General features: G+C 38.3%; 1 protein-coding gene across 1 annotated transcript; it reads right to left on the reverse strand.

The window, feature by feature from the left end:
* Positions 1–2,848: 2,848 nt before the first annotated feature.
* Positions 2,849–22,153, reverse strand: TRPC1 (transient receptor potential cation channel subfamily C member 1). Its single transcript, XM_018074917.2, has 13 exons — positions 21,808–22,153; positions 20,484–20,638; positions 19,198–19,299; positions 18,158–18,360; positions 16,671–16,802; positions 15,222–15,417; positions 13,217–13,553; positions 11,632–11,771; positions 9,445–9,588; positions 6,677–6,852; positions 6,321–6,522; positions 5,571–5,765; positions 2,849–4,764 (listed from the first exon to the last, which is right to left on the reverse strand). Exons 1-13 carry the CDS (start codon positions 21,956–21,958, stop codon positions 4,537–4,539), a joined length of 2,361 nt encoding a protein of 786 aa, XP_017930406.2. The 5' UTR covers positions 21,959–22,153; the 3' UTR covers positions 2,849–4,536.
* Positions 22,154–22,180: the final 27 nt, after the last annotated feature.

Genomic DNA, 22,180 nt, shown 5'->3' on the forward strand with positions numbered 1-22,180 from the left:
TTATTACCTGTGCTTAATAAAATATTTTAAGATTAAATCATACACCAACTAGTTATTAATTATTTATCAGGTGGGGCAGGCTAAACATAGAAACTCTTTTTTGATAATTTACATGCTTTTGATGGTTTGGGTCCTGCACAGTCTGACTGACACTTCCTTGCTGATTAAGGGCCTGATTTTCCTTACAGGGAAGTCAGTGAATCATTGATTTGAACAAGAGCTGGATTTACTCTTCAAAGACTTATAGAGAACTGTAAAACAGCACCATGCTTTTCACACTGATGACTGTCTAGTTAGTAAATGTCACTAATAAGTTCTGTAAGGTAATTAGGGAGGAGGAAGGTAGGAATTAATTTAGTGGTGGTAAAGTACACATGCAAACAGTGTAAGTTTTCATCTCTCCCATGAAAGGACAGACAATACAGCAGTGCTCAGTCTGGCACCAGCAGCGTAAATAGGAGCATATCTGTCTAATTTATTTCATGCCTATATGCAAAAGGTTGAACAAATAGCTATTTTGAGACTAAACAGTGAGCAGACTGGAAGCAGTTAGACAGTGTTACAGTGTCTTTGTTGGCCTGTCTGTTGTATGCAGTTATTTGTTACTCTGAAAGTTTATAATCAAATCTATAATCTTCTGTGGAGGAACAGAAACAGATTACAAGTAAAGAATAATACTGAGAAGTTGAAGAACATTTTTGTCAAAAGCAGATATGAAATATCTGTTCAAACTAGGAAAACCTGAATACTAATAAGAACAACATGGATGGAATAGAATCCAAAATCCCTTTAAGTACTTGTTTTCCTTGTATAGAAATACCAGACCAGAGTACTTTGGATAATTTGCAATCATGGGCAGGAAAACTAATGGAATACACAGTCCCTGTTGGAAGTCCCCATTGCTTCTTTCAGCAGTGGAATGCAGATTACCATTCTCTTCCATTATGGATTCCCACATGTAATGCCAAGAGACACGGCCATGGTGCAGCTCAGTAGTGCAGCAGCATCTGTTCCAAGGACTTTATGGGTAGCTGGGCAGGGGACAAAAGGACCAGAGGGAGGCACAGAGGTACAAAGAGGCTGTGCTGGCAGCTCACATCCAGCAGCTCAGTGCTGCAACCCCACTTCACAGATTGCCTGACTGACCAAAGCAAACAGCATTTCTCTGTGGAACCGACAGCAACACTTGTTTGCAAAGCAGATGTAGTTTTCTAACTTTTAAACTAAAATCTTAATTTTCCAGCATTGATTCCTATGCAGGTTAAGGGGTTTTATGCACAGTGCTCTCTGCATTTCTTGGCAGCAGCCTGGGGAGGAGCAATGTGGAAATCATGCTCAGAACTACCCTGAACTACAATAATCTATTTTTATTTATGATGACATGCCCATCTGTCAGGCAGCTTTTTCCAGTGAGGCAAGAAGGGTTTGGCAGCCTATTCCTTGTCTACCAAATGGCAGGTAAGGAAAGCTCCTGCATGCCCTTCTCAACACTCCCTTTAGACCAGTTCCTTTCCCAAATCAATGCACTGGCAGCAGTAGGCCTGAAAGAGGGAACAGGAAACACGGAGCACTGCCAGTTTTATCAAGTATGAGTTGGTTACAAAACACAGGTAACAACTATCACAAGTTTTTGAAAGCAGGTTGTAGTGACTCTAAACTTTGAACATTTAAAACCCAACCTGCAACCAAACAGGATGAAAATTACCTAACCACAATACCATTTCTGAAATAATTTCTACAGAGATAACAATCAAAATTACAGTTCAGCAAGAACATAAAATAAGCTTTTACTTTCAGTAATGAGTGGTTTTGACCTTTCTGTTGCAAATACAGGTGGCATGAAAATTTCCATCTCCATTTTTCATTCATCAAGGCAAAGTTAGCTTTAAGACAAAACACACATTAATATGAAAGGGAAGAAAGATCAACCTTTTTCAGCTTAAAAAAACCAACTCAGTACTTTTATGACTTGCACTAACATTTGTACAAGAACATTCTGAATCCTACAGCCAAGTAAACTCCAGCTTCTCCAAACTTTTTTTGTGACATCTCAAATTTCGTTTCTCTGCATGTCCAGAACTATTCTGTGAGTGGGCATAAAGGAGATCTTGGATCCCCAACAATACTGGAACAGCCAGTATTAAACTGCCAAATAAGAAAGCAACAGAATGTTTAACACACATGAACTAGGAAAATCTAAATGAGACAAGATTGGGTAACTGGCACTCTGTACTGATTAGTAGCCAAGCAGACAGGAAGACTACAACAGCTTTCAAACAAAACAGATGCAACATGTTATGTAACTAAGGTATAACAGAGAACAAACTTCTCTCTCTGGTCCCCATCACTTTACAGGTATGTATTTCAGTGACAAATAAAAACTCCAGGACCCCTAGTTCCCAGCCAAACACCCCAAAAGAGCCTTAAAGTACAACAGTTCTTCCTAAGGACATCCACACTGTAGTAGGACACTGTGCCACAAGACAATGACCAAACTGGCTCTCAGTGACTCTGCTGAACATGTGAAAAGCAGTCAGTCCATCAGCTCCTTCAGTCATACTCTCAACTTACCCAGCTTCCCACAACCAACCAGCGTGAGCCCAGTGCCAAACAGCTAATAATGCTCCTAGGATCCAGCCTAGCTAGTCTGGAACCAGCTCAAGCATCTCTTCATGGCACTGGATGATGCCATTTCAACGAACCAAACAGGATGAGTCCAGGAGGAAAAAAGGCAGTAACACACTGACACCAGCTACCTTCCTTAAACTTACTACCTTGACATGACAAATTACTTTCAATGTGGTACCTCATATAATGTGTTTGCAATATGACTAATATTAATACAACCACATTTTTCAAAGAGCTTTTATTTGTCTGCTTCCTTTTTTGAATCTATGTAACACAGACAGCACATAGATTTTATGTTGGTGCATTATCCAGACATGAGATCTGAGTCCAAATACAAAACTCAGTGATCCTCTTTGCTTTGAACCAAGAGGTTAACTTCCTATTCACATGAAATCAAGTATCAGAATCCCTCTAGATTGTAACATTTCTGGAAGCAGAGTATTAAAACCTAGTTCAGAAATACATAATGTCATAGTACAGAAAATATATTACCTTTACAAGAAAGAGTTTTATAAGAATTCCTTCAAAAAAGTAAACATTCGTGTGAGCCTCCACTCCATCAATCTCCCCAAATCTACTGCAGTCAAAGACCACTCTGGCTGCCTGTGCCTTCTGGCCACACAGCCATTTTAGAACAGCACCATCATAACAACAAAATTGTCAGTCGACCCTTTAGCTGTCATAAATATACTTATTTTGTAATTAAAAATACAGGAATCTCACATTTCTCAATTACAATTTTTCAGCTTGAATAATATATATATATATAAGCATATAAAGGACCCTCTAGCACAGAAAATCCACAAAGCCCTTACTGACCATTGTAAGCAAAGTCAGATCACATGTTTTCACAAAACATAGTATTCCTGACACAAACTAAATTCTAGCTTGGCAACAATTGTGGTAAAAAACAGGAAAAAAGAAAAAAAAGTTTAAAGTAGGATATGTAAAACCTGTGTTAAGCAGACCATTCTGAAGTACATCTCTCCAATGACCAGACTCAATGATCTCACAGAAACAAGCATAGAATGTTTCACAGGAATTGTTCAGCACTGCAAACAACAGCACTCATGTGCTCCACCTCACCTTCATTAAATCACAGGTTCTAATAATTCAAATAATTAATTATCCAGATTTTAAAACCCCAAGACATCAAACATTAAATGTGCACAGGTTAGTTTTAAAATTCTGTTCCCAATCTTAGCACATATATTAAAATGTACTATTGAGGCACTGCTGAAAAATCCAAGCAGGGATTGATTGTCTTATATATAACCATCAACATTCAAGAAATAGTTGGTCTATTTTGTGTTCAAAATGTCAGTGTTCCCATGAAAGGGAAGAGTCTTGATGATCTGATGTGCTGTATTCTATAAATGTTACAGTCAACGTTAACATACAAAACTAGAACTGCCTCTTTCAGAGCCACACAGTCTCCCATGCACTGTAACCTACAGTCAAACATAATTTCCAACTGTGCTGAAAATTTTCTATTATTCTATATCTGACTTTTCTATTAAAAATAAACGTAGGCTGGATTTTTGTTTAAAAAGCCTATCTTCCCCCACAACTTGAAAAACAAGTATCAAAAAAGAACAAACAGCAAAAATAGAAGAAAGAAAGACGTTGTGCTAGTTATGAAGCTCTGACACCTGACAGCCACGCTCTGAGGAACATTTAAAAAACTCCTATATACAAATTTTATATACACACTGAAAGCCTAAGAAAATTACTATATCTGATTTTGCATTTATTTCAACCACTCTGCTGCAGCTGCGACTCATGCAAATGCATTCTGAAATGTATTTTTGTGCAACATCTTGTTGATATGATCTGGCAACAGAATTAGGGCAACACTTTTACCTACAGGTATCTGAAAGCACACGCTTCCTGTTTACAAGCTAGGCTTTAGTTCCTTGGATAAAACATGGCGTATTTAGAAGTGCGGAAGCCGAGCAGGTCTCTCATCTCATTGCGGAATTTCGACAGGTCCTGCCGCAGCTCGTTGAGGTTTTCCACAGTTGCCTGATCCGTACTTTGCATCTTCTGTCTCATGGAAGTCAAGTAACGGTGGACTAAGCAACACATCACCTTTTGGTAATTCTCATCTCTCTTTTGCTTCAGATTTCTCCATTCCTTTAAACAAACATCACACATTTACCGTGGAAAAGTGAACTTTGAGCCCTGAAACCTACATACAACTATACAGAGAATAAATATGAATAACAAAGCTATTTTATAAATACATGCCGTTGTGCACAAACATACAATGCATCTAAATTGCCTGCAAAATTTAAATTATAATCTGTTGTACCATCAAAACTGAAATTTTTTTATCTACCTGTCTTGGTAATTGTCCTGTGAGCAATTAAGAGGTTCCATAGTCCTGAATGTCTCTCAGTGCAAATTCCATGAAGTGTTTTAGTTTGTTTATTTAATGCTATTTTTGTCAGCAAGAAGATGCAAAATTAGTATGCAAAATTACAGGGTACAAAAAAAGTTTACTTAAGAAAAAAAACATAAAAATTCCTCCCCCAACAACGAAAGGCTTCAGTGATCGTTTTCGGTTATTTATTTTGACACTTCTGTAATGTGTTTAAAACCAATTACCTTCCCCAAAGAATACTCTAACCTCACCATTTTTGAGATTAGCACATACTTCCCTGAGGTTTCTATGTGTTTTCATTCAATCAAAGCATTTTTTTCCAGACTATTTCTGGAGGAACTGGGGGTTGGAGGGAAGGGGGTTGAAATTCCCAAACCAGAAAGTTATTAGAACCTTACTTAAGCAGAAATAGGTGCCACTTATTTATATTTCAGATGCAATACACATTATTCTGTAGTTGGTGTTAATCTTAGCAGCGTTCACCTTATGACATTTCATTTTAGCAAGCAGGACCTCTCCAGCTTCAGAGCCTGGAGCTTTCCCAGTCACTCCTTACCTTCAGGCTGTTCTGACGTTTCACTTTGCCACTTGATGTATGAGAGCAGATCCATTTACTGAGACTGTTGAACAGGTAACAGATAGTCTTGGGAGAAGGGATGACATTGAAAGGTGGGGGGAGTGTGCATTTGTCATCAAAGTAGCTGAGCCAGAGCTTGGCACGAGCGAACTTCCACTCCTTGTCTTCGTGATTCTAAAGCATCACAAACATTAACAGAGAAAAGAAGCAAAAATATTAACAGGTTATTTTGTAAGTTTTATTTTCTCATACCTGTAAACTGACCATAATTTAATTTTGGTTATATAGCATTTTAAGATATAGGTTACGTAGTATTTTAATAAGCTTGTTTTAATATTATAATATTACAGACATAAAATAAGTACACTCTCTTTAATTCACTATATACTCTATGTAAGTATAAAATTCAGCCACGAAGGTATAACCCCCTTATCAAATGCCAAAGCACCACACATATCAAGAACAGCATCTTGAACAGCCACTGTATCAAGAAAGTCATCAATTCCCAGCAGGCCAAAGCCCTGCACACGTTCAACGTGCAAAGCACCCATTTTATTTGGATCAAAATAAATAAAAAGTTCTTATTTGAAGGAAAGGTGACCCTTGTGAGCTCACTGACAGAGCTCAGCCATGAAGGTCTGCAGATTAGCCTACACATCACAGGAAGAAATTTGTACAAATCCAAACATACAGCGAGCAGTTATTGGAAATTCATCAGAAACCACTTACTGCTATCAGCTGAAAACTTTTATGAAGCATTGCCACAAGGAGTTTAGTTAATACTATCACAACCACCACGTTGTAGGTACCAACAATAACAGCCCCCACAAAAGACTGTAATTCTTCACCATAGCTGAAACGTGTGACAAAAATTGCTACATGTGCCAGGGAGAATATGTACCAGAACAGAGCAAAACATGTGCCAATGAACCTGCAAAAACAAGAAAAACAAAAATCTGGTTAGGGAAAGCAAACACCAAAGGTTTTTAATGTAAAATTCAAGTTCATTGAAAAATTCCAATTTTGTTTAATTACTAAAGAGTAAGGGCTAAAACAATCAGCTATTTTATAGATATCAGACTCACGAATGAAATGTGTCATTGCTCTGCTGTTCACAGAAAATACCCGCACAGTCCTTTTCTTCATTTACAGTAAATCCTTTATCATAAAGTTGTGTCAATCCAATTGTGAATGAGAACAGGACAAGAAGAAACATGCCCAGAAATTTTCCAAAATCTTGCAGCATCTGCCCCATTGAAATCTGTGAAATAGATTTATTTCCCATTTTAGTAAAACATGTAGTTATTATTTGTATTCTCTCCTTCAGCCTCTAATCAGCAAAAAAAAAAATCTATTTACATTTTAAATATTTAAGTTGAATTTTCACATGCTTAAGTAGATCTCAAAATCAGGAGATATCCTTGTACTATTTTTCAAACTAAAATTCTAGATACTAAAAAGAAAATGTAAGTAGTTTTAACATCACCTGATAAGTTAATATCCTACATATAACCGTAAGCAATGGTATTTAGACCTTAGTATTTATCTGCAGTACCAATGGTAGTAAGGAACAAGTCAACAGACAAAAGCAGTAAATGAAATGCATGTGAACATAAATGCCACCATAGAAAGCTAAGAAAATACTTATAAGGACACTGAATTAATCAAAACATTTGGAATCATAATTCATCGCTAATAAAAAAATTTTTAAAAGTAGTATACCAAAGCCCACCTGCAGAATACAGTATTAATTTACTGTACATTCTATGTAAGATTTTAAATAAACATGTGTGTGTAAGCACATAAAAACTGAAGGATTAAGTATAGAAGGTATGACAGGAAATTCTGATCATTAGTTTCCAATTCAAAATATCCTATACAGAACTTTGCAACATTAGTACAACAGCATCTTTAAAAAAGTTACAATATATGCTTATGCCTTTTTCCAACACAGAAAAGACTTTGCTTTTGACATAAGGATAATTTTTTACGCAGACACAACATAAACTGTTTATATAATTTAATTACTGTTCCTAAGAACTTCTTGAGAACAATATGTCATTATAAAGAATGCAAATATATAAAAAAGGATTGGGTCAATGTAATCTTCTATATAAATCAGCATGTGGAAAGCCTAATCCTGTATGAATCAAAACTGTACCAAATCATAGTCCAGAACTGTGACACAGCTCAGGTTTTGCAAGTACAACTTCACTGGGAGATGAACTCCTGCTCCTGCTCCCTGCCATGCTGCTGGGAGCTCCCCGAGTCCCCCCTGCAGCACAGCACACCCTCAGTCTGTACAGTTTGTCACAGTCAGCGAGACTCTGCAACTGTAGCAGAGCTGTGCACCAATTATATGCACATTAGTCAGGATGACTGTCATCCCCATCCTATTTTTTGGTCACATCTAAGCCTTTAATGGAAAATAACCCAACCCAAATCCCAACAACAAAACATCTACCCTTTAACTGACACACAGTCCCAGCCAAGAGAGAGACAAAGTAGATGAAACAGGAACACATAAGAAGTGCAAACCACCCAAAACTATTTTGTTTGGAATAGAGTGTAATACCCATCCCAAATGCCAGTTGCTTTCTTCATATATTCATGCTTGCCCTCTCTAAGCATTTACAAGTTCTAAGCATCTGAAATCTAATTATCTAATCTAGGAGAATATTATTCTACCTTCTGTTAATAAAAAAACACCACACACAGCCAACTTACAAATCTGTATTATAATAGGTTTTACTAACCAATGAGTCAAGTAAGTGAATGCTTAAAAATAACTCTAATAGCCAAGAGACCGTGGTAGCTGCCTTCCCCCACCCCCACTGCTGGGTTTCCATGCCATATTTGATTACCACCATTTGAACTTTGTGACCTACTTTCAGAAAATACTGTAGGAGTTGTTGCACCAGCCCTACTGGCCAACAGTAATAACATAAGCTCCTGTGTGCCTCTGAATGGAGCACTGTTGACTGTTTTTATTTACTTGGAGAATTTCATAACAGAGTCTCCTAATAAAAACTTGTGCAAGTCCTAGTACATAAATAAATATACACATAAAACAGTGAATCTCTTTAAAATGTGGAGAGACTTCAGCGTTCAATCAATTTGTACAACAAGCCTAATGCTTAATGCAACATCAAGACTTTAGCATTTTTTTCAAAGTACGCAAGTACATTTCCACCTAAAATGTATAACAGAAAATTATGTCATTGAAACGTGGGGGTTTTTACTCTCATCATTACTCATGGGAAGGCTCCAGCAAATTCCAAGTAAGAATTTGTAAGAAACCTGTTCTCCCTTCTTATAACTGCCAATAAATAGATGATTATTTCAATACTCGAGAGATTTCTATTTTTCAAACAAAAGCAATGTGCACAACTCAACATGCAGCTTCAATGAGATCACAGACAAAACCAGAAAGGCTTTTGATAGCTCTTCCTTGCTACACACCTCATTCAGCCATCTCTTTAGAGATAAGAAGTTAAGCCAATTATTGTATACAACTTTCAAGAAGAAAATGATCCTTACAATTTTCAAACTGTGGACACTTATGCAATATGTTAAGCTTACAACAGATGAAAACAAAAAGACAGTATAGGTACAGTTATCATGGAAAAATATCATAAGAAAGTGAACTACACAAGGTCTTTCACTCTTTTTCTTACCTTTTCCCATCTCAATCATGTTCTACATGAGAGATTGAAAAAAAAAATCAAACTTCAATGCAGTATCACTTCTTTCTACTTTTCATTTTCCTACTTAACTTTTTTTTCATTTATTCTCAATAAGACTCTTGATGGCAAGTTAGGTTAATGTTTTCTCAGGCAGAAATGATACTTACCTGGAGCGGTCCCAGAATAGAACTGGTCGTGTACATAAAGAAGAGACGCAGGTAACTAAGAACATTAGCAAAAGCAAAAAGTCCTTCTGCTACTAGGGTAGGATGGAATGCATCCCAGTCCTTCCTTTCAGCATAGTCATGGAACTGAAACATGAAAAGGACAGAGATCAGTGACATTACAAATACAGAAATGCAGCCATGAACCACTCCCTACTTCTGCCTCCAAAACAGGCAAGAGCATAAAAGAAATTACAATGTATCATTCATGTCTCACCTCTTTTAGAAATGTCATTGTTTTTAGACAAAGGCAGTTTAAAAGGCATTCCAGAGGGAGCCAGAAATCAGACAATTTAAATTCAGCACCTAACTCTGCCACTCACTTGTTGAAACCATTTATTCCTCTGTTCTGCCTCCTCTGTTTTGCATGCTTTGTTGAAACAGGGACTCATGTACTTCATAAACATGTGCATATGTGTATAACAGGCCTCAGTCAAAAACAACATTAAGATGCTGTAAAGAAAACTAACACACACAGGTGTGATTGCAACATGGTGACAGCTGACCTTAACCAGCTTTAGAAACACTTATGACTTGGGGTTCCTTCAACAGGTTTAGTGAATGGCTACAGAGAATGGAAGTCACAAATAAACTGTTGATGTAAACACACCCTTCCAAGTACTATCCACCTGGTACTACTATTCAACTTATTCATGGAATATCCACAGATCCCAACTTTTGGCTTGGCTGAAAGTACTCAGCATTTATATCACCAGCTTCTGCTGCCTCAAAATCGACATTCAAAAACTAAGGAACTCAAAGCTGCTTTAAAATAACTTGCCCAAAAATCTGCTGCATAAAGATGGCAAGAAACAGGGATAAACATGTTTTCATATATTGCATTTGCATGTGTACAAATCCTCCTGCTACAGAGACTCTTCCTTTACTTCTTACAGCTTAAGTGCCTATAACATGGACCCAAGATGTAAGACAAACCTTTTTTCCTGGATTCCTAAATGATTTATAAACCATAAAAATAAATTTTGTCACATAACAGTGGCAAAAAAACCATTATGTGCCTGTTACATAGGACAGGAGTCCTGCATCTTCCCAAAGGTTACAACTCGAATTAGCAGCAAAGGGCTCTTATCTCAGCAAAGGAACTGCTACTCGAGATGTGCTGGTTGCAAAGCAAATGGCTGGGAAGGCAGCCCAACATGGCATTCTCTCTCTAGTTTTTTTCCAAGAAATGGAGCCTTCCTTTCCAAGTGATTACCAGTCTCTGAATCAATCCAAGGATAGGGAAATGAGCCAAACACCAAGTTGGGAAGAACTAAACCAGTTTATTTCCCTCCCAACTGCCAGACAGCTGTCAACTTAGAGTTTGCAAGATAAAATAATGGTGCTACTGCACTGGCTTGAATTTTGCTAAAATAGTCACATTCAATTGGTCTGGCAGCTTGCCATATGCTGTGTGGCAAACAACACATGCAACAGAATGGCAATGATGGTCTGCAAAACTCACATCTTCAACCAAATCCAGATGGCTTTTCATAGAGAAAGACAGGGCTCCTCTATGGTCTCAGGGCTTTTATCCTTACTACCATAAAAAACTCCAACCAAAACAACCCCACCAAGCCAAAAACCAATTAAAAATCCCCCCACAACCACTTAGGACATTTGAGTATATGTAATCAAAAGCTAAATAAAACTTTCTGTAACAAAATAGCATTAGGCAATCCAAACACAGAGATTACTATGAGCTTTCTGCGTGGTACTATGGACTCGGGCAAGCTCAAATGCCACATCAGGTGAAATGCACTTCCCTGAACAAAAATCAAGCCCCTGGAAGACCAGCCAGTTCTCACAAGGAAGACAGTAGCTCTGTTTGAGGTCTCCAAGTACTCAGACATGTCGTGATGTGTTTTCTAACTCCTATCTGCCTCATCAACTTCTCTCCAAGATGCAACAAGACCTGAGGTCTTGACAACTACATGGCATATCCCCCATAGAACATTTAACTCCAAAGCCTGAGCTGTACCCACACAGTAGGGCTGTTACTAATGTTGTGCCCTTCACCACAACCCACTGCTGCCAAGACAGCACATGTAACACATGTTCCTGCACTGTGCAGCACTGCATACTGTCAGATGTGCTCAGAGAAATGCATCTATGAAGGCAAGTGCTCACCTTGTTATGGGCAACGACCTTGAGGGCAAAAGTTGCCAAATACAGGGAGTTCATGACAAAACTAAGCTGATTACGGGATTCTTCTAAAAAATCTTCTAAGCCCTCATACCAGAGTCTCTTAACATCTGACCACACCATTCCTGCAGGAAAAACAGAAAACCCAGGGAAGTGAAGCCATTGTACTGAACAGATATTCTTTTACATACAATCACCATGTATTTTACAGTGAATTTGTTACAGAATCAGTAAAAGGAGATGGAGAAGATGCTACAGGTGATGTTATTTACATACACAAGAACTGGAGTTCTGTTGCTTTATTTTCCTGTGGAAGACACTTGTATGATTTACGCTCAACAAATTAGAAAATTACTTTATTCTTGATTTTGAAAGTTAACCTAGAAGAATACAAAACTTACTACTAAATTTATGTGTTAGAAATTCTGCTGTGGTCATTTTGACATTGGTTTTTAGAACACATTTTAATGGAACTATGGAATATCATACGGAAAATGAAATATGGTGAATCCTTGTTACTTGGTTCTTTTTATTCCAGCTGATTTTGTAACACATTTTCTAAATACATTATTTTTCAACTTACTGAATATTTGTAAATAATAAGTACAATATGCCATTACAAAAAAAGCATTTAAGCTATAAATGCAATTACTATTTTAAAAATCTGTTAACATTCAGTAAGGTGAAAAGTAACCCAGTTTTAATGATTATGTTGCTCAGAGGTCATATTTCAGTCTTACTTGAAATCCACATTAGAATACTACACGAAGAAAATAAAATGTTTATAGTCAAGAGCACCTAAGGACACACTTCATCTACAGTAGATTTGATGGAACAAAATAATTTCTAAAATCAGATATTTAATCTCAAAGTAAAAGAGGAATCTGTTTTGCATTCAAAAGTTGAAGTTTTCAAGCTTTAAGACCTGCCTGTGTTTGTGGGGGGTACTGAGTATTTCCAAAATCTGCATGAACTACTCAACATTTTTCATATAGCTCAACAGTGAAAGAAATCACCATTACACAAAAAACCCCACCCTAAAATATCAAATAAATCACCCAGAACTATTTAGATAAAAAATTTTTTGTTTTTTTTTACCATGTCATTGCTTCTTATGAGTCTGGTCAAACAAATGATACATATCTAATCATCACATTAAGGTAAATTTTAATGTAAAAACAAACACATGCCACCCAACCAAAAATATGGTAAAAGGTTTTATGAATTTTCAACTGAAAGTTCCTGAGAACTCAACAAAAATGATACCTGTGCTCCCTCTGCTGCATCAACCAGAACTGACATGCAGCCTTTCCAGTAGTTATGATAATCAGTGGCAATGACATTCAGAAATGGAAAACCATACCTTGAGAAAATACTACTTGTTTCTGTGTTTTAAAACAAGCATGAGGTAAATGCACACCTTCAATTAATTAGACTAAGATGGGGTATGCATGCAGACATAAACATATACAACATGAATAACATGCTGGTTTCCAAAGAAGGTTACACAAGTCATTACTGTGCCATCAACATCAGCAATTGCCATCCAATGCACTCAAATCACACCTACCAATTAGCCAGATTATCAGAAGATAGTCTATTCTCTCAAGGGCTGGTCCCATTGTATTCTTCTTATTCTCATTGTAGACAAGGGAGTACAAATTAAGTAATAAGAGAAATGTGAAATATGAAGCTCCATGAATAATAAACTTCATAAAAGGAGTGTGAATCATTCGACCAACTCGAGATTTAGGAGCTAACAAGTAACACAGGGACAGAACTGGCCAGAAAATGCCAACCATCAAAACAGTCAAGATCTTCTTGCAGGTGTGCTTGCGGCGATAGCCGGCCATCTGCCCGAACCACACCGTGTTCAGGAACTGCTGGCAGTTGGACTGGGCAACAAACTGGGGGGAGAAACAAACAAGAAACCAGTCTCAGGTTTCTTACTGCACATTACTAATTTACATTATTAATTTTCAAGCTATGTGTAGATACCAATTAACAAGAAAAGGCAAGAATATCAACTTGAAATAATTATCTCGTAAGATACCAAAGCAATATGGAAGCCTAGCCATGATGATGATGATGGAACCACTATGCATAAAAACAGCCATTATTCTAATTTCCTTTTAGAGTCAGCAAACACAAATTATACACACTAGACTGTCAATGGGTTTTAGGTTAAGAATTTTGATTTCTAATAATGTAGAAATTTAGCAGATAAATAACATCACACCTCAGACAGCTCCACTCTGTGTTATTATAAAGTATATTGATCTTAACTGAAGAATAAGATACTGTTATTGTTGAATACTATGTATAATGTAAAACACAAAACATTGTAAGATGAGGACCAAAGTGGTCAAGCAGTTTTATACATATGAGTTCTTAAAATCACTATGGTTCTATTCAGCAGGGTTAATTTTACATCAGAGTAAGTTATACATATCAATCCCTCAAAAAAAGGCAAGTTTGTCCTGAAAATTATGCATATTATGCAAATATAGTTTTAAATTTCAGGTGCTTATCTGCATGAGTTACAAAACAATGTATTTCACCAGAGAATGGTCTGTCGTTTAATCAAAAAAGAACCTTGCTGTTATCATAATATTCTATAAAGCATCATAAAAACTGTCTCTACAGTAAACTTGCCAGGAATAAAGCACATTCTGCAGATACTTTCCTCATACCACAGAAAAAAGTTGTTATTTTCTAAGCACTGTGGTAAAAACAAGCTATGCTCAAACCCAGAAGAACATCTGAAACACTTTAGTGTGCTTGTTGAATGCACACCAGAAATACATAATGCTGCTTCTAGGGCATTCCATAACTATGGCTTATGCCTTTTAAACATCATGTGTTTCAACAGTTTCACAAACAGTTTAAACCCAGACAAGTAGAACAGACAGAATTATATCTCCTTCTGCAAATGCTAACTAAAAATGGATTTTGCATGGAAAGCAAACTTTCTGTCCTTGGTCCTTGTACTAGGAATCCCACAAATACCCATTTGCCTTCTAGCACAGAAAACTAGAGTTATGATTTGTCAAGGGACAAAGATGACAATAATCTACTGCATGAAATAAGTTCCATATTGGTGGCATAAAAAGCACTGCTATTCTGGAACAGAGGCACTATTCAGTTATACCAGCACAGGTCCAACTTAATTACTGAACAGCTCCAGCAAGGCTGAGACAAAGCTGAACAGTTAATGACTAGTGAGAGGATGATAAATCATGTTTGGCATCTAAGGATCCATGCCTCCGTAGGCAAGGATTTAATGAGGATCTGAACAAATAATTACACTACCAGAGCTGTTCATAGAAAAGCAGTAGTTTATACTCCAAAACAGAAAATACTACATTCTTCTCCACAGTAAGTACTGAAGAAACACTCAGTGTCTTGCAGCATCACTTCCCTGTTTTACATGCTGGTACTCTGTGTACTACCATCTCTTCTATAACTCCTGCACATTTATTTCCATTTCTATGTCTAGAGGCTCAACAACAAATTAAATTAATTACTAGCAAAATATGATATGGAAAGTCTATCAAATTACTGCAAAGACAAACCTCTTTCTGATTATACTTGATTGCAAGTTTTAAGCGGCTTAGGTTCATCCTCTCTTCCAACAATCCTCGCTTGTCTACATGTTCATCGCTGGATGTGTGATTCAGAATCACCTCCAGCTCCCGGGAATTCCGTGCCTGTGCAAGCAGATCTTTAGCAAAGGTTTTGCACTGTTGAGCGAGCTCCTCATAATCATTTCTGAAAGGCACAGAAGCAGAACGCACTATTACGCTGTTCTGATATTATCCGCTAAATAATTAACTACCCATTTTTGGTTGGGACTGTATGTTATGTTGAGACAAATTAAAAGAAACCACCCTAAAAGTCATGTGTCAAGGTCCAAGCACTCCTAAGACAACTCTGAGTAGTTCTCACCACGTGACATGACCATTACACTTCAGTTTAGTTTGCAAGACCACTAGAGAAAAACTGACAAACAGACTTACAGTGTACAAATTCTCATCTCACGAGTTTCATATACAAAATGAAAGCTTAGAATTATTTCCAGGAGATAAGAAAGTGTGGTAGGCACAAAACATGGCACTGCTAAGTAATCATTCGAACTTGCCACTTGACAGGAAGTTGTTTTGGGTTTTGCTTTATTCCTGTAATCTGAAAATTAAAGTCTATTCACTGAATACTAAGTATTAATACAATAAACACAGGAAAAGAAACCACATGACTTCCCTGTCTCACCTTGCACACAGTCCGTTTTAGTGCCAACCTGTACCATAAAAATGCAACAATTGAGCTCTTTTTAAGAAAGACCAGCAGATAAAATACAGAAAATTCACATGTTGTTTAGGAAAGTAGAATTTTACCTCATATAAACACTTGCTTTCACATTCTTGGAAAGCTTTTGTGCTGGTAAGTTACAAAATGGTAGAAATCTGCATAGCTCAAACATGAAATTATACTGACCTTTTGTTCATTAAATAGAGTATTTTCAACATGAAATCTCCACATATATGCATATTTCACATATATATATACACACATGCACTGTTCAAAGTCTTATAAGGGGCAAACTTAAGAAACAATGCTCTAAACAACTCTCAACATGAGTCAGATCAGTATAAACAAGTTATTGCATATTTCTATCCTGATACAGGAAAAAAAAGTGCAGAATACTGGTGAGATACTGATATGATTAATAGGTGTGTGATTTTCACATAAGTCAGCCTTTAGTATAATTTCTGTTTTTCAGAGTAGAGCTGAAATTTGAACTGTAGGTGCAACTATACAGATTGAACTGTCTACACCTAAAAGAATTCAAAGTCATTAAACTGTCAAAATAACTACCAATGAGGCATAAATTATATTATATAACTTGTTATTATGTCTGTTTATCAGTTTAAACACTCCAATTTAAAAAAATTTTCTAATGCATACACATTTCTGTACATGTAATTTCATAAGTATTAAAATTAGTTTGTATTTTCAATTCCTACCTGAATTCAACCTCAACAAGGCTTAATTCTTTCAAGTCTGCACTGAGTTCAAAAGCTCGTAGGATTGGATCCTCCTCTGTCAACATTATTAAAGCAGGACTGGCCAAACACCGATAGATGTCAAGACGAAACCTGTGACAAAAGGACAGCGAGCAAAATGAAGGTGTTTCACTTCATTAGCAGTTTCAAATCAGAACCTATTCCAAAGGTCTGCATAAGCAGATGAAAGACAAAACAATCTGCTTTCTTAAAATCAGACATTACAAGCATTAAATGTGGTAAGTCACGGAAGACCCAGTTCCATGACATATTTAGAATCCTTAAGTACCAAAAATTGGCCAAACTGGTTCCCTCTTCTTTTCCTCACTACTTTCCCTGTTATCAGGACAGCAGCAGAAAGCCATCAGTCAGGGTAAGAGTATTTGTAAAATTCTGGCATTTTAAGTCAGAGACTGGATGTGGCACTTGGTGCCATGGTCTAGTGACCACGGTGGTGCTGGATCAAGGGTTGGACTTAATGATCTCAGAGGTCTTTTCCAACCAGGTTGATTCTATGATTCTATGAAGTAAGGAGCTTTAATGTGCAACACAGAAAAAACATCAGGGAATGTATTTGAAGGGATGTTCTCCTCTTGCAAACTGAGTGACTCAAGAACACTGAAAAAAAGGGTGCTATCTGTTCTAGTTCAAACTAAGAGCTGCTATCTCAAATGTTTCTATTTTTTGTCTGCTTGGGATACCCTGACACCTTTTCTCATACTGAACTTGACAACATGGGGTATACGATGGACACCAGAATGTGGCCTGGACTAGCCAAATACCAGTAACAATTATGTTTTCACTTCTCTTATTTTTTAGTATTTTGCATACATACTGAGTAATTACACAGTAACTAACTGCATATTGTAATTGCAGTACCCTTGTGATCTTTGAGCTCTGTGATTTTTCATCCCAACTCTCACATATAAATTTTATTCAACCCTCACACATGTTGTCAAGTTAACCAGGCAAAATATTTACCAGGCTGGTAAATCCCTCTCCTCACCCAAATCTTTATTAAAAAGCTTTCTACTTTTAAAAATACTGAAGAAAAAAAGAAAAAAAAAGTGTTTGCCTACATCAATCCCTGATGCAGAATTACCTACCTCCTCACTCTGGTTCAAAATCCCCCAAATATTAAGTAATATTAAGCCAGAATGTTTGAGACACAACTGGTAGCAAGGAAAGGCATGTAGATTAATATGCACAGTGACTAAGAGTATAAAACCAAAATGGAAAAAAGCCACTACTTCCCACTAGCCTTTTCAAGCACAACCCATCTCCAAGAACTACCATCTCTCACAATATGGGCTACAATGTATTACAGGAATTCACTGATAAACTTCACCTTAAAAAGAAAAAGGAAACATATTGAATCTGACCCAAGCAATACCTGGGTATTGAGACTGAGAATTATTTTATTAGGGACTATGACTGCTGAGTCTCACCTGGAATGTCGTAGACTATCTTTTTTGTTCTTGGCAGTACACAGTGTGCATTCACAGCCTACAGCATGAGGTTTGGGCAAGGATATATCTTGCTTTAGCAGCATGGTGAGAATTTCATAGTTGTTCCGATGAGCAGCTAAAATGACCGGTGCCACATCCATGGTCGTTGAGTACTCTGGGTTCTGAATGCGTTCCATTAACTTCTGGAATAAAACACGGCAAGTGTCTAAATTTATTACCCACAGTTCTACTACAGTGCTTACATGTAAGGGGTTTTTTGACTGTTCAACAGTGAATCTGCTCTTCAAAATGCCTTCCAATGTTTCATAACACAAAAAGAAGGAAAAATTTGCAAAAACATTCAAACACCTCTCAGATAAATACTAAGAAAGAGACACAGAAATGTTTCTGATTTATTTACACAGAAAATCTGACATTCAGTGCCTGCCTTCTCCAATATACGCGTGATATTAAAAATTGTTCTCTTGCTGTAATATAAGAAAAAATTATTTAATTTACTAAGTGTAGAAAAAATACCTTGAATGTGTCGTACTCTGTCACACAATACCTTATTCCTTCCCTTCCTCCACCTCTAGTTGTGTACTTTTAAAAGTTCTCTGACAATTAAGCATTGCCAAGTTAAGTTTCAAGTGATTAATTTCAAGGTAAAGATCTGACATTTATAGATTTGCTCAAAAAATCTATGAAGCTTCAATACATGAATAAACCCTTTCTAGGTCAAGGCTGCTAACCAGCTCACAAACAGGCTACAGGAAAAGATTTATAACCACTGTTTTCATTCTCTTCCAAACTAGGCACCTATTAGCACTGGCAGGTATAAAGGTGCTGTATTCCTTAGGTCATAAAGCAAAACAATGTATTCTATCTTTCAGACAAATCAGGCTACAAAAATGATCCTCAGTGTCCAGGTTCTATCACCTCAGAGATGCAGAACTTAACATTGTTTTAAATACCCCAGCTACCCAGAATGTGATAGCCCCCACTCCCCAACCAAAAACCAAGGACTAACAACACTCAACGACAATGGTTGGTCTGGAGGATCTTTTGGGCCGGTGATTAAGTAGAATGTCCACAGCTCCCACCACTTCCGAGTCAATAGCCACCAACAGTGCATCCGATGACTAAGGAAAGAAAACAAATCATATGTGAAAACAGCAGTAACTTAAAACAGCAGAAAGAGTCAAATGCAAGGCAAACTGCATTTTTTAATATTTTAAATTCATATTTCAAGTACTAAAACAACGTTCTGCATTATCACCAGGCCAGTGATCAGGATACAAATGCAGGCTGTCATTCCAGGAGTTCACAGAGCCTCACTGACAATATGTTTCATTGCACAAACAGCAAAAGAACAAACTGCAGAAATTGCTTTCCAGCAAAGATGATGCTGAATACTTGCAAAAATCAAGTTCTAAGGGACAGTTTCCTGTGGTACTAAAAACGTTAAAAGCAAGTGTCAGTGTGACACAGCTTGGGCCTATGGGATACTTCAGCCCTGCATTCACAGTAGCTTTTTCTTCTTGGCTGGTAACTCCTTCTGCAACTTCTCCTAAGCTGAGCTAAGCAGCTTTTCATTTTCCCTTCAGTTGATATTATTCTTTTTAATTCACTTCCAAAAATTCAAATTTTCACTTTAAAAAATAAAAGACACAGCTTTTATTATTGCCACTGATCCAGGGAGGGGAAAGCTTGTTGTTTTATTCATGCCCAATATCAAAAAATGTAATAAGAAATGCTACTTCTCCCTGTCTTACATACTTAAGCCATCATAGCTTCCACTCTCCCAGCAGCAGCAGAGATGCTGCATACAGTTAAGGAAGCATTGTTGGCAGGGAACTATTCTGCCATCAAGCACAGATCAACTTTAATAAGAAAGCACTTGCAGCAATGCACATTTGTCTTAACTTAAAATCAGCTAATATAATGTGCATTTTTCCATGTTACCATTTAAAAAGTTATTATACTCCATAGCCAAAGGGATATCTGCATTTTACACTTTTAATATGATGCACTGACTATATACTGTCTATTTTGCTTAAAGATAATGTGTGCATTTTATCTGCAACAGGAATAATATTTAAAATAAAATTCAGACTTGTTCATATGATTGAAAATGTTACTTATACAGTTATATATACTTACAAAAAAGTATATATGAAAAGTGAAAAAGCCCACTTTTGCAATTATTAAATGGAAAAAGAACTGAACTGCCTATAAAGGCAGATTGTATTCCCTTCCAAATTCTGACAGATTAACAGAGAACATATATGACTACACAGAAAATTTTCAATAACGTGTTGTATACCTGGCAGCCGTAATCCAAAAGGAGCTGCAGTATGTCCAAGTTTTCATTTTCAATGGTTATGGTAACAGCATTTCGTCCAAGCACATCCACACAATTTATGTTCATTTCCCCCGAGCTGTTTTCCTCCAGGAGTTTCTTAACCATGTAATAGTCACCTGCACAAGTAATGCATGGATATCATTCTGTATTACCATAAAGCATGGGAACATTTTAAGTACCAGCTACCCACAAACAAGACAACATTCCATAGCTGACAACAAGACACTGACAGACAAGCAAGAAGTCAAGGTAAATAAGCATTCTCTCATCAGGCAAAAAACTAAAGATTTACGTCTTTTCAGGAAAGCAACAGACATGTACTTCATCTACGCCCTTAGTTCTAACACACACAAAAGCACGGGTTGCTTTCGAAACTGTCTCTGAGGTAACCCATTATTTTGCAGCATAGAAGACCATGATCAAGACAGACCTTAGTGTAGCATACTTACAGAAGTATATACAGAATACTTCTACGTGGAATAAAATACATAAAGAGCCTTCAAGAGCACTGAATCAGCTGTTATACGGACAACTACGTTTTCTACATTTTTTTGCCATGCATCATTTTAGATCCCTCAGCCCCTGCTCATACTTAAGAGAGCAAGCTGTGGCTTCATCCGATGTTCGGGACAGCCTTCACGGGCAGAGCACAGTTCCTAAGCTCGCTGGCTGATGTCACGGCAGAAATACTCCCACGGGTGCGAGCAAACCTAAACTCAGGGCCAGCACACATGTCAGCACCTCACAGCCGTGCCTGTGAACCAAGCACGAAGGGCCGCGCAGCACATCAGTAAAAGCCAATCTCAAGAGTCCAACATTTCAGACGTGTTAACATCAGTTTTATTTAAGACCATATTTCTACTCAAGGGTAACTAAATATAGGCATAAAGAAGCATATTTTAGAAAGGAAAATCTCTGCCCGTCCACAACCACGGGTACAAAATTGCAGGATATCGGTCGCCCTTACTGCGGTGATGTTAAGATAAGCCCCGATTTTACAGCAGCTCCACACGCACAGGCTCTTCTAACAGCGAACGCAGCAAATAAATACCTTACGAATTGCTCCGGCACAAACCGAACTCCCTCAGGAGTTACTTCCCGGCAGAAGGAGCCGGGGCCGCTGGCTCTGGGGCAGCGGGAGGCGGCGGGGCCGGACCCGCTCGGGGGTCCCGCCGCCCCCGGCAACAGGCGCGGCCATGGCGGGCTGACCCCGGCGCCGGCGGGCAGGGTGGATTCGGGCCCTCGGGGCGAGCGGCCGAGGCCTCGCGGGGGGCCGGGCCGGTACCTTTGTCGCAGGCCAGCAGGAAAAGCTTCTCGTCCAGCGTGGTCTCCTCTTCACCTGCCGCACGTCCTTCAGCGCCAGCAGCTTGTTGGGCGAGGCCGAGGCGGACGGGTCCGCGCTCTGTACAGGGCGGCCATGGCTCGGCCAGGCCCATGCGGGCGCGGACGGGGCGCTGTCGCGGCGCGGTCCCCGGTGCCCACGGGCCCCGGGGGAGTGGGGCAGCGGCCCCGGCGCGGTCACCCCGCGGGCGGGCGGGCACGGGGCAGGGCGGGCAGGGCCGGGCAGCAGGGCCGGGCCGGGAGGCCGCTCCCCGCCGCACTGCGCAGGCTCCGGGCCCCGCGCTGAGGGGCAGCGCCGGCGGGCGGGCGGAGCGCGG

The sequence above is a fragment of the Manacus vitellinus genome, unplaced genomic scaffold (genome assembly GCF_001715985.3).
Source record: "Manacus vitellinus isolate BGI_N305 unplaced genomic scaffold, ASM171598v3 scaffold_29_pilon, whole genome shotgun sequence".
Classification (NCBI taxonomy): Eukaryota; Metazoa; Chordata; class Aves; order Passeriformes; family Pipridae; genus Manacus; species Manacus vitellinus.